The 17201-nt window shown below is 43.5% G+C and overlaps 1 protein-coding gene across 2 annotated transcripts in view; it reads left to right on the forward strand.

Annotated features, from left to right (window-relative positions):
- Window positions 1–17201, forward strand: part of ezrb (ezrin b) — a 51315-nt gene that overhangs the window by 16099 nt on the left and 18015 nt on the right. For both annotated transcript variants that reach the window (XM_031836958.1, XM_031836959.1), the window contains exons 4-9: window positions 5840–5935; window positions 7744–7866; window positions 7978–8129; window positions 8642–8725; window positions 8940–9086; window positions 14546–14642. In XM_031836958.1, the coding sequence (XP_031692818.1) occupies window positions 5840–5935; window positions 7744–7866; window positions 7978–8129; window positions 8642–8725; window positions 8940–9086; window positions 14546–14642 (699 nt within the window). The remainder of the gene's footprint in view (window positions 1–5839; window positions 5936–7743; window positions 7867–7977; window positions 8130–8641; window positions 8726–8939; window positions 9087–14545; window positions 14643–17201) is intronic.

The raw sequence follows: 17201 nt of genomic DNA on the forward strand, positions 1-17201 counted from the left end.
CATACAGACAGTACACACTAGTCATTCACTATTAGGGTTCCTCAGAAGTCAAACAATAGAGGCATAGTGTTGGGGAGTAGACCAGTGTAGTAGACCAGTAGTGAACTATAAGTAGTCATTTAATTACATTTTGCTGTAGCTTGGTGGTAGTTGAACTAAATTCAGATCTTGGTAGTGTTTTCAGTAGTTATTTACTTTTTTGACATGTAGTGGTGTAGCTAAATACTAGAACTACACACTAACATCACTTTTTTGTTGTTGCAAAAAGAAGACAAAATATTGGTAGGATGCAGTTCAAGAGTATGCGATGCTTGAGACATCCAGCCCTGAGAGGGTGGAGAGGAGAATCTGATGCTTCATGGTGCGGAAGGCAGAGATCTAGGAGGATGAGAACAGAGGAGATGAGTCAGCTTTGGCAGTGAGGACAGCCTCTGTGACACATAGAAGAGCAGTCTCGGTTGAGTGACCCGTCTTGAAGCCTGACTGGTTAGGGTCAAGAAGATCATTCTGAGAGAGATAGCGAGAGAGTTGGTCAAAGACTCAAGTGTTTTGGAAAGATGATACATAAGGGAGACCAGTGAGAGTGTTGGTTTTTGAGGAGGGGAGAGACTCTAGCCATTTTGAAGTCAGAGGGGATGCAGCCAGTGGTCGAGGATGATTTTATGAGGGAAGTGAGGAATGGGAAAAGGTCTCCAGAGCTGACTGGAGAAGGGAGGAGGGGGGTTTGGAGTCAAGTGGGCAGGTTGTCAGGCGGCCGGACCTCACTTAGAATTTCAACTGGAGAGCGAGGGGAGAATGAGGTCAAGGCGTAGGATAGTTATGTGTGAGTGGGACCAGTGGACTCAATAGGCTAATTGAATGAGGAGCGGATGTCGTCAACCATCTTTTCAAAGTGGTTAACAAAGTCGTCCTCAGAGAGGAAGGAGGGGGGGGAGGGGTGGACGATTAAGGAGGGAGGAGAAGGTGGAAAAGAGTTTCCTAGGGTTAGATGCAGAAGCTTGAAATTTAGAGTGATAAAATGCAAAAGCAGCAGCTACTCTTCCTGTGGTCCAACACAAAACATAAAACATGACATAATACAGAACATTAATAGACAACAACAGCTCAAGGACAGAACTACATACATTTAAAACATCTGACATAGCCTACATATGAGTATGTACACAAACTATCTAAACCAAGTTTGTTGTTGCCTTGAGCAATCTGAAATGGGAGGTCCATACAATCATGGCTCTATATAGTACTGTAAGTTTTCTTGAATTTGTTCTGGATTTGGGGACTGTGAAAATACCCCTGGTGGCAGATCTGCTGGGTTAAGTGTGTGTGTCAGAGCTGTGTGTAAGTTGACTATACATATAAAATATAAAAACAAGAAGTGATGCAGTCAGTCTCTCCTCAACTTTTAACCTAGAGAAACTGCTATGCATATTATTGATATTAGCCTTCTGATTACAGGGAAGAGCAAGATGTGCCACTCTGTTCTGGGCCAGCTGCAGTTTTTCTAGGTCCTTCTTTGCAGCACTTAACCACAAGACTGGGCAAGAATCAAGATAAGATTAAACTAGACCCTGCAGGACTTGCTTTGTGGAGTGTGGTGTCAAAAAAAGCAGAGCATCTCTTTATCATGGACCTCTCCCCATCTTTACAACCATTGAATAAATATGTTTTGACCATGACAACTTACTCAACAGCCACATTATTCATTATCAGATTCAGCCGAGGTCCAGGATTTAGGGAATGATTTGTACCAAATACAATGCTCTTAGTTATAGAGATGTTCGGGACTAGTTTATTACTGGCCACCCATTCTAAAACTTACTGCAACTCTTTGTTTAGGGTTGCAGGGATTTCACTTGCTGTGGTTGCTGACACATATAGGGTTGAATCATCAGCATACATAGACAGACAGGCTTTGTTTAATGCCAGTGCCATGTCATTAGTAAAAATAGTAAGTAGCTTTAGCAGAGGATACAGAGGAAGAGAAGGTAGGGAGGAGGGAGTGAAAGGATGATAGGTCCTCCGTAAGTTTAGTTCCCCTTGATTTTCGCACAGCTGCCTGCAGCACTGTTCTTTAAGCTTGCAATGAGTCACTCAGCCACGTTGCAGGAGGGAAGGGCTGAGCCAGCCGGGGGGAAAGGGGGCAGTGTGAGTCAAAGGATGTGGAAAGGGAGGATAGTAAGGTCGAAGAGGCAGAATCAGGAGACAGGAGGGAGAAGGATTTAGAGCGAGATGATTGGATAGAAGAGAGAGATGGTGGGAGAGAGAGAATGAATATTCCGATGGCGGATGTCCATCTGGGTAGGGGATGAGTTGGTAGGGTTGGAGGAGAGGGAAACTACTAAAGAAACAAAGTAGTGATCAAAGACTTAGAATGGGGTTGCAGTGAGATTAGTAGGCAAATAGCATCTAGTAAAGATGAGGTCAAGTGCATTGCCTGCCTTGTGAGTGGGAGGGGACTGGGAAAAGAGGAAATGAGTGGAAAGAAAGAGGTGGAAAGAAATTAATCGGAGGCAGATGCCAGGAGGTTGAAGTCGCCCAGTACAATGAGTGTTGAGCCATTGTCAGGAAATTAGATTATCAAGGTGTCAAGCTCATTGAAGAACTCGATGGTTACCTGGTGGGCAGTAGATGGCAATGATGTTAAGCTTGAGTGGACAAGTGACAGTGACAGCATGTAAAGCAAATGAGGAGATGGATAGGGTGAGTGAGGGAGAAAAGAGAAAAACCTCCACTTAAGAGAAATGAGTATCCCTGTGCCACCACCACGACAACCTGATGAACTGCAACAACCAGATGCTCAAGAATCAGCTGCAAGTTATGAGCAGCCAACAGTTCACACACCAAGTAGGATACTGGACAACATTTAAAGTAGATGGCACTAGCTAAAAAAAAGACAGTACTAGACAACAACAGATTAGGATAAAACTGTACTTATCACTCCTGGAGATATCAGGAGTCCTCTAGCTATAGATTGAAGCACAACAACTGAATATATATGACGTTGTTGTGGCTAGCTACTCGCTGCTTTCAGTCAGTGCAGATTTGATCTTACTGCTTTTTCCAGTCAAAGTCTCCTGTGGAGAAGGAGCCGAGTCTGGTCCCAGATCTGTATGTGCTGTTTTATCAACTCTGGCAAGACGGCACAATCAGATCTGGGACCAATACGAGTTGGAAAAACATAAGAAACAGATCTGGGACCAATAGGAGTTGGCAAAATAGCACAAACGGATCTGGAACCAATAGGAGTTGGCAAGACAGCACAAGCGGATCTGGCTCCAGGCTAGAAGGAGCTAACCCGTATGTCCGGGGCTGGGAAAAGCGTAATCCTATGAGGCCTGGCCAGATTAAGCCTGGTACCTGAGTATGTCATTTTAAGGGCAAGCGCTCCGGGCCGTGCCAACATAATGCCACAGGGCTCAAAGGCCTGTTTATACAAGACGCTCTGCTTGTGATCATGCAGCACTGGTGGTACAATCTAGTTTATTTTACAAATCAAATCAAAGTTTATTTGTCACGTGCGCCGAATACACCTTACAGTGAAATGCTTACTTACAGGCTCTAACCAATTGTGTGTGTGTGTGTGTGTGTGTGTGTGTGTGTGTGTGTGTGTGTGTGTAGGTGAGTAAAGAAATAAAACAACCGTAAAAAGACATTTGAAAAAGGAGTAGCAAGGCTCTATACAGACACCTGTTAGTCAGGCTTATTGAGGTAGTATGTACATGTAGGTATCGTTAAAGTGACTATGCATATATGATGAACAGAGAGTAGCAGAAGCGTAAAAAGAGGGGTTGGCGGGTGGTGGGACACAATGCAGATAGCCCGGTTAGCAAATTTGGTTACCTGTTCAGGAGTCTTATGGCTTGGGGGTAAAAACTGTTGAGAAGCCTTTTTGTCCTAGACTTGGCACTCCGGTACTGCTTGCCATGAGGTAGTAGAGAGAACAGTCTATGACTGGGGTGGCTGGGGTCTTTGACAATTTTTAGAGCCTTCCTCTGACACCGCCTGGTGTAGACGTCCTGGATGGCAGGCAGCTTTGCCCCAGTGATGTACTGGGCCGTACGCACTACCCTCTGTAGTGCCTTGCGGTCGGAGGCCGAGCAATTGTCATACCAGGCAGTGATCAAGTTTTTAATCGATTATACAGTACCAGTCCAGTTTTGACACACGTACTAATTCAAGGGGTTTCTATATTTTTATTATTTTCTACATTGTAGAATAATAGTGAAGACATCAAAACTCTGAAATAACACACACAGCTTCACCTGGAATGCGTTTCCAACAGTCTTGAAGGAGTTCCCACATATCCTGAGCACTTGTTGGCTGCTTTTCTTTCACTCTGCGGTTCAACTCATCCCAAACCGTCTCAATTGGGTTGAGGTCGGGGGATTGTGGAAGCCAGGTCATCTGATGCAGCTCTCCATCCCTCTCCTTCTTGGTCAAATAGCCCTTACACAGCCTGGAGGTGTGTTGGTCCTGTTGATAGTCCCACTAATGATAGTCCCACTAAGTGCAAACCAGATGGGAGGGCGTATCGCTGCAGAATGCTGTGGTAGCCATGCTGGTTAAGTGTACCTTGAATTCTAAATAAATCACAGACAGTGTCACCAACAGAGCACCGTCACACCTCCTTCTCCATGCTTTATGGTGGGAACCACACATGCAGAGATCATCCGTTCACCTACTCTGCGTCTCACAAAGACATGGCGGTTGGAACCAAAGGACAGATTTCCTTCCACTGGTCTAATGTCCATTGCTCGTGTTTCTTGGCACAAGCAAGTCTCTTCTTATTATTGGTTTCCTTTAGTAGTAGTTTCTTTGCAGCAATTCAACCTTTAAGGCCTGATTTCACACAGTCTCCTCTGAACAGTTGATGTTGAGATGTGTCTGTTACTTGAACTCTGTGAAACATTTATTTGGACTGCAATCTGAGGTGCAGTTAAATCTAAGGAACTTATCCTCTGCAGCTGAGGTAACTCTGGGTCTTCCTTTCCTGTGGCGGTCCTCATATGAGAGCCAGTTTCATCATAGCGCTTGATGGTTTTTGCAACTGCACTTGAAGAAACTTTCAAAGTTCTTGAAACTTTCCGTATTGACTGACCTTCGTGTCTTAAAGTAATGATGAACTGTCGTTTCTCTTTGCTTATTTGAGCTGTTCTTGCCATAATATGGACTTGGTCTTTTACCATATAGGGCTATCTTCTGTATACCGCAACTGATTGTCTCAAACGCATTAAGAAGGAAATCAATTCCACAAATTAACTTTTAACAAGGCACACCTGTTAATTGAAATTCATTCCAGGTGACTACCTCATGAAGCTGGTTGAGAGAATGCCAGGAGTGTGCAAAGGGTGGCTACTTTGAAGAATCTCAAATATATTTAGATGTAACACTTTTTGGGTTACTACATGATTCCATATGTGTTATTTCATAGTTTTGATGTCTTCTCTATTATTGTACGATGTAGAAAATAGTCCAAATAAAGAAAAACCCTTGGAGTAGGTTTGGCCAGTACTGTATATATTTTGACCAGTACTGTATATACTACTGCTGTGTGGCAGCACAGCTAGTGGATTTAATATATAGAAGTACTATACATTGTTTACTTATATCCATTAATTTTGGCCTGGAGATCTGTGCATGTAACTTAAGTTTTCACTCAAATCTTCCATTGACATCAATGCATGATTTATGCAATTATCAAGAAGTGCTCAGATCTCAATTCAGGTTCCTGCCTTCACAGTGTATCCTATTTATTTTGTGTTTGGTATGTACAGTTTGTCTCTAGTAACTGTCTTACTGACAGTGTTGATTCATGGTACTGTCTCTTTCTCGTTCACAGGTGGTGAAGACCATCGGCTTGAGGGAGGTCTGGTACTCTGGTCTTCAGTATGTAGACGGTAAAGGATACCTAACCTGGCTGAAGCTTGACAAAAAGGTAAGGTTAATCTAGGACTAAAAATGTTACAAGTCCCCTGTATTTTGCCTGATGTAGTACTGTACAAATATTTGTTGATATCTGCTCAGGCATTCTCAAACCATTTCCCGCTGTATTCTTAAACCGCTGGACTCCATAACCATTCTATGGTAAACAATATAAAATAGGCCATACAAAAAGAGCACATTCTTTTAAAGGCGGGGTCAAATCACTCCACACTACATTTGCTTGCCACTCACTCACTGCATTATTGAATTCACATAATGCATTGCGGCTGCCCAATGGCCACCCTCTCTCACTCCTGTGCAGGCCAGTGGCTAATTCTTAATCTCTCTTCTTTTATTTTCACATCCTGTCAGGCACTCTGTCAAATGGCACCCTATTCCCTATTTAGTGCACTACTTTTGACCAGGGCCCATAAGGATCCCCACGGGGCTCTGGTCAAAAGTAGTGCACTCTATAGGGAATATGGCGCCATTTGTGACGTAAGCAATTTCCAGTGAATCCACTGCAATGAAATTCCTGTGCAGTCGGTAGTGTGAACTCTTAGTGAACTGCTAGAAACTAAAATACTAGTTCTACTTCACTCTTGCTGTTGTTCCTGAGCAAACAGAAATCTCACACTGCTCTGTCTTCATTCACTTGTAGATCATGTAGACTCTGTACTGACAGTATAGCGACGGTATAGCTACAGTATATCTACAGTATATTTACATTATAGGTAAAACACTTCCACCTGTGTTTGTGGAATTTAGTTGAGCCTGTGTCAATGTGCAGCATTTCCAAATAGGTCAGATGGTTATCACTAGAGCTGTATATACAGGATATGTACTGTATGTATCAAATGGCTCTGGTATCACATCAGAGGTCACACAAATGGTTATAGGGGTAGTAGAGTAACTTTACTTAGTTTACAGTGAAAGGTGTATAAATGGTTATAGGGGTAGTAGAGTAACTTTACTTAGTTTACAGTGAAAGGTGTATAAATGGTTATAGGGGTATTAGAGTAACTTTACTTAGTTTACAGTGAAAGGTATATAAATGGTTATAGGGGTAGTAGAGTAACTTTACTTAGTTTACAGTGAAAGGTGTATAAATGGTTATAGAGGTAGTAGAGTATCTTTACTTAGTTTACAGTGAAAGGTGTATAAATGGTTATAGGGGTAGTAGAGTAACTTTACTTAGTTTACAGTGAAAGGTGTATAAATGGTTATAGGGGTAGTAGAGTAACTTTACTTAGTTTACAGTGAAAAGTGTATAAGTGGTTATAGGCGTAGTAGAGTAACTTTACTTAGTTTACAGTGAAATGTGTATAAGTGGTTATAGGGGTAGTAGAGTAACTTTACTGAGTTACTTAGGAACATTCCAGTGATTTCACACAGCCACCCCATTCGCCTCATCAATACCTTATGGTTCCTGTTTCGGAGCCAACACAGAAGAAGAGACCAATGCCAGTAAACAAACAACGTTACAGAGGATCATTCAAGTTTATCAGTACCATTTTACCCATCCCTTTTTTAAAGAGGAATATAACAGTGCATTTTTTGAATGCAGCACCGTGCGTCCAAGATAATTTAACCCTCCGGGAACAATACAGTTGATCCAATCCCATCATTCTTTGCTACTCATGAAACTAGTAGACATAGGGCTACATCCCAAATGGCACACTATTCCCTTATAGTAGTGCACTACAGGGCTCTGGTCAAAAGTAGTGCACTATATAGAGAATAGGGTGCCATTTGGGACGCAGATCATTCTTGAAGGACATATATCAATCAATGATCAATAAATCATCTCTCTCCAACCAGGTGTCTTCCCAGGACGTGAAGAAGGAGAACCCGCTGCAGTTCAAGTTCCGCGCCAAGTTCTTCCCCGAGGATGTGTCTGAGGAGCTCATCCAGGACATCACCCAGAAGCTGTTCTTCATGCAGGTAACACACACACACATACACACACACACTGTTATACTATTCTTTGTACTCACAATGCTTCATTGCTGATACAAACAAAGTTGTTAAGTGTGTGTGTGTGTGTGTGTCCAGGTGAAGGAGGGCATCCTGAGCGATGAGGTGTACTGTCCCCCAGAAACGGCCGTGCTGCTGGCCTCCTACTCTGTCCAGGCCAAGTTCGGAGACTATACCCGGGACCTCCACCGGCCCGGCTACCTCACCTCAGACCGTCTGCTGCCCCAGCGGTGAGCGTCAATCCACTCCCAGCCCACACTAGGGCTGCGTCCCAAATGGCACCCTATTCCCTATCCAGGCCCTGGGCAAAAGTTGTGCACTACATAGGGAATAGGGTGCCATTTAGGACACATCCGAGAGCTGCTATTTTAGCACAGTAGCATGAAGCATACTCTTTGCTTCATTCATATCAATGTATTGTGGGTGCATTCTAAGTGGTATGCTAGTATCGACATTGGAACATAGGAAGCCAGGAGTACAGATACTAGACAATAGCTCAGTGTGCTGCTGTTATAAATCAGAACAGGATGAAGTTTTGTGTTCACATACATACATAGACACAAAGGAATCCAGATATTGATCATAACATGAGTACCCTTTATTCAGTGTACTCTCTGTTTACCCCCTCTTCTGTTCCTCCTCCTTCTTCCTCTCTTCCTTTCTGTCCTCCCTCCTTCTCCTCCCTCTTTCCCCTCTTTCTCCTCCTTTTCCTCCTCTTCTTTCTCCTCCTCCTCCTCTGTAGGGTTCTTGAGCAGCACAAGCTGTCCAGGGAGCAGTGGGAGGAGAGGATCCAGGTGTGGCATGAGGAACACTGTGGAATGCTCAAGTGAGTTTCGGTCTGTTTTGGTTTGTATGAATATCTATGTTGGTGTCCCTGTCATAAGGAAACAGGTCAATTGCATTATTTGTTGTACCTCAAAAAGCAGTGAATAGTTTCTTGTAGAGCAGTTGAATGAATAGTACAGCAGCGTTGTGTGTGTATGTGTGGAGTCAAATCAATTCCAAACCATTCCTTAATTTGGTCATGTTTGATTGTGCAGGGAGGATGCCATGCTGGAGTACCTGAAGATAGCTCAGGACCTGGAGATGTACGGAGTCAACTACTTTGACATCAAGAACAAGAAGGGGACCGAGCTGTGGCTGGGAGTAGACGCCCTGGGACTCAACATCTACGAGAAGGAGGACAAGTAAGAAACAGGGTCCTGTTCAGTAGGTCACACCGTAGCAAAATGTTTTGCAAAGAAACATTTAAATGTCCAGGTAGTCCCTCCCAGTTTCAGTCTGTTTCAAAACATTTATTCCCTACTGGACACCACCCATGTTCCCTCTCTGAACTGACCACTAGGGGGTCAATTCATGAAAAACTTGATTTGGGTTTGCTTGATAATGCCTTGTGTGCCAGTTGGGCAAGGTTTACACTTCTGGGTCTATCCCAATGCTTCCATTGAGCCAGACAAGCTTAATCAAACACATCTGAAAGATTTCAAATACTATTTGAACCCAGGTCTAAAGTAATGTAGCCTATCTACCCATTCGGGTTCTGCTTGTCAATGATACCGGTGTGTTTTCCGGCCTTAGCCACAGTTCTGTGTCAGACATTGAAGCCTAATTCCAATGGATTTGACTATTGGAGCCGTACAGGTTAACCCACGTCTTTACTTAATCAGTACCAATGAAGATGATTCTCACCAGACAGTTACCACAACTCTCTTCCCTTCCACTCTCTCTATCTTTTGATGAGCTTTTACTGTGTCTTCCTACCCAAGATTGCTCTGTGAATCTGCGATCCACCAAACACTTTGCTGAAGCTCAAAAGTACGATATTTTACGAGATTGCTTGAGCGACACATGCGGTAACTGCGTGATTATGTGTTTACTACTTGTTCCCTTTGAGGTCACTAAAGGTAATGTGTTAACTACTTGTTCCCTTTGAGGTCACGAAAGGTAATGTGTTAACTACTTGTTCCTTTTGAGGTCACTAAAGGTAATGTGTTAAAGTAGATTGTGACGTAATGTTCCAGATGACAGACATGGCAGCTCTGCTTCTAGCTCCTAAGCAACTTTGCGCTCGTCCTAATATTTCTATAAATATATATTTTATTTTTAGATTTGTGTGTATTGTTGTGAATTGTTATATTCTACTGCCCTATTGGAACTAGGAACACAAGCATTTCGCTACACCCGCAATAACATCTGCTAAATATGTGTGTGACCAATAAAATGTGATTTGATTTGTCCCCAGCTTCTCTATACAGCCGATGGCCCTGCAGTCACTGACCCTCTGGCAGAGGAGTCAAGTAGTATTTGTTTATTTTCAAATACTTTGAGCGTTTGAGTGAACCTGTCAGAGTGCTAGATGATTGGGGTTTACACTTTGCACTTTTGGGACTACTCCACTCAATCAAGCACAGATAAAAGCACAGAAAAGTATGTCAGGAAGACATGCCAAAGTAGTGTTTTGGGTGCAGTGGACTAACCTCTTGCTGGATTGTGTTGTTAACGGCCGTTACTCCCTCCCTACAGCTCCATGCACCGTTTAAACCCTCCATGCCAAAGGTCTCTTGAAAGCTGTCTGATCCAAGAGCCCCTAGAAGACTCTGTCTGGCCACAGATGGTAACTCTTTAACTTGAGTGGCCACAGATGGCAATGCTGTATCTCTGTAACTTGAGTGGCCACAGATGGCAATGCTGTATCTCTGTAACTTGAGTGGCCACAGATGGCAATGCTGTAACTCTGTAACTTGAGTGGCCACAGATGGCAATGCTGTAACTCTGTAACTTGAGTGGCCACAGATGGCAATGCTGTAACTCTGTAACTTGAGTGGCCACAGATGGCAATGCTGTAACTCTGTAACTTGAGTGGCCACAGATGGCAATGCTGTAACTCTGTAACTTGAGTGGCCACAGATGGCAATGCTGTAACTCTGTAACTTGAGTGGCCACAGATGGCAATGCTGTAACTCTGTAACTTGAGTGGCCACAGATGGCAATGCTGTAACTCTGTAACTTGAGTGGCCACAGATGGCAATGCTGTAACTCTGTAACTTGAGTGGCCACAGATGGTATGCTGTAACTCTGTAACTTGAGTGGCCACAGATGGTATGCTGTAACTTGGATTGTTTGGGATTCCCCATTGTCTTACTCTCCACCCACATTATTGTGGCTTGTGTCCAAATTGTCTGGAGGTTTTATGTTTTGCTTTAAATCCACACAAAGCACACATTGATGGGTGTTAGAGTTCCATCAAAGTGTTTATTTACAGAAACTTTTGTACCATAGAATGGCTTTAAAATGAATCTAACGCTCTTATTTTAAGTTAGTAGTCTGATACCTGTAAATCTGGCTAACCATAAAGAATAGTGAGACACTCAAACACAGGGCTCTGTGTGTGTATGTAGGGTTCTTAGTGTCCTTAAGTGTGTGTGTGTTTGTGCATTCTGGGGCTCGGCTGTAACCATGGCAACGCTGACTGGTTTTTCAAGCTGTGCCTTAAGAATCCGAGACTAACTTAGAGCGCAGGCCCCGCAATGAGGGTTCCAGGCCATAGACAATATGTAGCACCATTACTGCCAAGAACTCACACACACACACACACTAGCGTAGCATTGCTCCTTTTTGTGTCAGATATTGCCATTCTGCCAAGGTTTTAGTCCTTAGGCCCTTTGTCAAACAAACACACACCCTCATTTAGCAGAAGACATATAGCTAGCTATCAGGACAGGATTCCATTTGAACCCTATATCACACCACTGGGACCTTTTAGTTTGTAGAAAATAAGGTCTATTTTGTGTTTTTTGTCCTATATTGTCCCTGATTGCTGGATAACGTCATCCACATACATGTTCACATTTCTATGAGATTCTATATAACGCAGAACACACCATATATTCTCTATGGAACACATCTCTGTTCAACCTCTGTGGGTACTGTGGATAACAGTTGTTAGGGGTCATTGGAAGGGGTTACCTTATCTTCTTGACGCACCCATCCCGTTAGCGGGATCATTTTCATCAACACCCGCTGAATTGCAGCGCGCAAAATTCAAATTAAATGACTAAAAATATTTAATTTTCATGAAATCACAAGTGCAATATAGCAAAACACAGCTTAGCTTGTTGTTATTCCACCTGGCGTGTCAGATTTCAATACAGCTTTTCAGCGAAAGCATAACAAGCGTTTATGTTAGAACATCTCTCTCAGTAGACAAAATATTACAAATAGCTAGCAGCCAAGTAGATTGGTCTCGAAAGTCAGAAAAGCAATAAATTAAATTGCTTACCTTTGATGATCTTCGGATGTTTGCACTCACGAGACTCCCAGTTACACAATACATTTTCCTTTTGTTCCATAAAGATTATTTTCATATCCAAAATACCTCCATTTGTTTGGCGCTTATGTTCAGAAATCCACAGGCTCGAGCGGTCAGGACATCAGAGACAAAAATTCCAAATAATATCCGTAATGTCCACAGAAACATGTCAAACGTTTTTTTAGAATCAATCCTCAGGTTGTTTTTAAAATATATAATCGATAATATATCAACCGGGACTGTAGCTTTTTCAATAGGAGAGGGAGAGACAATGGCTGCCCCACTCTGTTGCAAAACTCTGCGAACACCCAGCTATCCACTGACGCGATGTGATCTTTCTCGCTCATTTTTCAAAATAAAAGCCTGAAACTATGTCTAAAGACTATTGACACCTTGAGGAAGCCATAGGAAAAGGAATCTGGTTGATATCCCTTTAAATGGAGGCAAGGCATCCAATGGAACAGAGAGCTTTCAGGGAAAAAAGCACTTCCTTGTTGGATTTTCCTCAGGTTTTCGCCTGCAATATCAGTTCTGTTATACTCACAGACAATATTTTGACCGTTTTGGAACCTTTAGTGTTTTCTATCCTAATCTGACAATTATATGCATATTCTAGTTTCTGGGCCTGAGAAATAGGCAGTTTCAAATGGGTACATTTTTTTGCCAAAAACGAAAATCCTGCCCCCTACACACAAGAAGTTATACAACGTCTAATCTAACACTTAGCCATGCCTCTAGGACCTTGATCATCATTATGTCTCAGTCCTCCTCTATGTCTCTAAATAAGACCTTGATCAGTGTTATGTCTCAGTCCTCCACTATGTCTCTAGATAAGACCTTGATCAGTGGTATGTCTCAGTCCTCTATGTCTCTAGATAAGACCTTGATCAGTGTTATGTCTCAGTCCTCCTCTCTGTCTCTAGATAAGACCTTGATCAGTAGTATGTCTCAGTCTTCCTCTACCTGATCCACATCTACCACAAACAGGATAACCAGGTTCCTAGAGTTAATGCCCAGAGAGACAGACAACTACTGGAGATCCCAGTACTGGAGATCTGGAGCATGTCAGCAGTTATGTTTTCAAGATGGAGCACTTTCAGTACAGAGCAAAAAATGATCTATCCCTTTAACTTAACAGTGTTCACTAACATTGATGCTAAAATACCCTGTAGAGTTCAGTTTTGGAACTCCATGGAAAGCTTGTTGAAGAGAGAACTGCTCAAATAACCTCTAGTCTGGTATCAGATCTGTTTGTACAAAAGGTGACAAAAGGTGACGTAGGTGTTAACTATACAGCACAAACAGATCTGGGATTCGTTAGGTGTATGTCACCCAGGAATTGAAATACCAGTTCAGGCAGCAGCAGGGTTTCGCTATGTCTCACTGGGTGTCACTGCAAGGCGGATCAAACAACTGTGTGTGTGTGCTCTCGCGTGTGTGTGTCCGTAAATTGCCAAATGAGATTGGCATCCAGTCAATGTGTCTCTCTCTAGTACACAATGGACGAGCCCCACCCCAGATTCCTCCCACCTAGCCCTATTGATACAGAGGCCAACATGTACAACACAGTAGTACAACACACAGTCCTGCCTCACACATGGATGAATCATATCCTATTTGCAATTGTTTCCTACCACATCCCAGGCTGCGTAACCAATGGCACCCTTTTCCATATGTAGTGCATAGCCCTATGGGGCCCTGGTCAAAAGTAGTGCACTATATTTAAGCAATAAGGCCCAACGAAGTGTAGTATATGACAAATATATCACTGCTAAGGGCTGTTCCATGCACCATGCAACGTGGAGTGCCTGGATACAGCCATTAGCCTTGGTATATTGGCCATATACCACAAACCCCAGGGGGTGGGGCGGGCCCAGCCACCTAGCTCTGTTCCGCCTGCCTAAAATAATTTCAATTGAAAGATTTGGCTACAAAAACCCTGGATTGTGAGTTGGGAAATAATCTGGAATAAATCTATGGAAAATGTACACTGTAATGTCCACTATTTAGCCATGTAAAGACGCTTGTCCTTGAGGCAGTGATTTCCACTAGATGGGCTAGCTGCAAAGTCATATATATCGTAAGAATTCATGAAAACCAAAATATGCTTTTTGGTTTTAATTTAGGGTTAGGGTTAGGCATAAGGTTAGAAGTGTGGTTAAGGGTTAAGGTGAGGGTTAGGTTTAAAATGAGATTTTATGACTTTGTGGCTGTGTCAGCTAGTGACCACCCTGCAGAGCTGCCTCCAGTACATGAGTCATCCCAATAAATGACAACCTGTTTAAAGCACATGCGGCCTACACAATACTTACACTGGTTTGCCTCCTCCCCCACCAGACTGACCCCAAAGATCGGCTTCCCCTGGAGCGAGATCAGGAACATCTCCTTCAATGACAAGAAGTTCATCATCAAACCCATCGACAAGAAGGCCCCGGTGAGTTACACATTATAAACTGAGTCTACAAACATTAGGAACACCTGCTTTTTCCATGACACAGACTGATCAGGTGGATCCAGGTTAAAGCTATGATCCCTTATTGATGTCACTTGCTAAATCCACTTCAATCAGTGTAGATGAAGGGGAGAAGACAGGTTATTAAAGGATTTTTAAGCCTTGAGACAATTGAGACATGGATTGTGTATGTGTGCCATTAAGAGGGTGAATGGGCAAGACAAAATATTTAAGTGCCATTGAACGGGGTATGGTAGTAGGTGCCAGGCACACCAGTTTGAGTGTGTCAAGAAATGCAACGCTGCTGGGTTTTTCATGCTCAACAGTTTCCTGTGTGTATCAAGAATGGTCCACCACACAAAGGACATCCAGCCAACTTGACACTGTGGGAAGCATTGGAGTCAACATGGGCCAGTATCCCTGTGGAACGTTTTTGAAACAGTCCATGCCTTTACGACTTAAGGCTGTTCTGAGGGCAAAGTGGGGGGAAATTCAATATTAGGAAGGTGTTCCTAATGTTTTGTACACTCAGTTTAGATCCACACTACAGGGCCAAACCAAGAAGGCTCCAGTGAGTTACACTATATTTCCACACTACAGGGCCAAACCAAAACGGCTCCAGTGAGTTACACTATATTTCCACACTACAGGGCCAAACCAAAACGGCTCCAGTGAGTTACACTATATTTCCACACTACATGGCCAAACCAAGTAACGTGAACTCACCCCGTTCCATACAAATGTGCGCAACCGCGACATTCAAACGAGGCTACAAAGAAAACTAATGGGATTGTAGCGACTGTGTTGACTTCAAAATCTGGGGTGTGAACTCCGTTTCTATTCAAGCGTTGATTGACATGGTAATGGCTCTATAGTATTGGAGAAAAGTTGAGAAAACTGACCCTCCATTACATGGGGCGCTAAAATAAAGTAAATTGTACGGACCAAGGCGATGTACAAAAGTGAGTGAGTTTACGTTAGGTTCCAGTGAGTTACACTATAATTCCACACTACAGGGCCAAACCAAGAAGGCTCCAGTGAGTTACACTATAGTTCCACACTACAGGGCCAAACCAAGAAGACTCCAGTGAGTTACACTATAGTTCCACACTACAGGGCCAAAGCAAGAAGGCTCCAGTGAGTTACACTATAGTTCCACACTACAGGGCCAAACCAAGAAGACTCCAGTGAGTTACACTATAGTTCCACACTACAGGGCCAAAGCAAGAAGACTCCAGTGAGTTACACTATAGTTCCACACTACAGAGCCAAACCAAGCCAAGCTGTTCTGGCCTGGTTACGCATCTACCATAGTTGCTGGAACTGTGCTGTATAGGACAATGTGAAAATAAACTTATTAGAGCCAACACATTACAGTTTGGGTCAGCCCTACAGTCTGAATCAGGCATCATATGCAGGTCACCATGATCCTGAATCACAATGACACTGTTTTGATGATGGATGGCATTCACCACATCACACACTGTCTCCACACACCACACTTAACATCACAATGAAACCAATCTGAAAGCATCAGCAAACAGCTGCAGCAGCTGTCCTGATGGGCCAATTTAAAACACAGTAAGCCTGGTCCCAGATCTGTTTGTGTTTGGCCAAACAACAACCATAGGAGTTGGCTATACAGCACAAACAAATCAATGCAGTGTAAGTATGAGGTACAGGAAGATGTTTACTGTAAGTTCAATTACACTATGTGGGTGTTGGCTCGCTCACCTCCCATATTGCCAGTTCTACCTGCCTGCCTACCTGCCTCCTATCTCCTCTCCTCTCCTTCATTAACCCTATCCTAACCTCTCAGCCCTATCCTAACCTCTCAGCCCTATCCTAACCTCTCTCCTCCTCTGTCTCCTTCATTAGCCCTATCCTAACCTCTCTCCTCCTCTGTCTCCTTCATTAGCCCTATCCTAACCTCTCTCCTCCTCTGTCTCCTTCATTAGCCCTATCCTAACATCTCTCCTCCTCTGTCTCCTTCATTAGCCCTATCCTAACCTCTCTCCTCCTCTGTCTCCTTCATTAGCCCTATCCTAACCTCTCTCCTCCTCTGTCTCCTTCATTAGCCCTATCCTAACCTCTCTCCTCCTCTGTCTCCTTCATTAGCCCTATCCTAACCTCTCAGCCCTATCCTAACCTCTCAGCCTTATCCTATCCTCTCTTCTCCTCCTCTGTCTCCTTGGGAGCAGCAGGTCCATTAGCCCTATCCTCTCCTCTCCTCCTCTGTCTCCTTGGGAGCAGCAGGTCCATTAGCCCTATCCTCAATCCCATCTTCCATTGTCAACAGAACCCTGGCTCCAGCCCCTGTGGCACAGATAGGGAGCAATACAGACACACATGCACACAAACGTGCATGAGGATGCACACACACACATGTGCATCCATACACACACGTGCACACACCCTGAGTGCTCTTCTAATGTCCTAATGTCCATCAAGCCTCGACGCTCAAGGTACCTTATCTCTTCTGCTCAAGCCAGTGTGCGTGTGTGTGTGTGTATGTGCGCGCCAGGGTTTCCGTTAGCCGGT

This window comes from Oncorhynchus kisutch, linkage group LG12, assembly GCF_002021735.2.
Source record: "Oncorhynchus kisutch isolate 150728-3 linkage group LG12, Okis_V2, whole genome shotgun sequence".
In the NCBI taxonomy this organism is placed as follows: domain Eukaryota; kingdom Metazoa; phylum Chordata; class Actinopteri; order Salmoniformes; family Salmonidae; genus Oncorhynchus; species Oncorhynchus kisutch.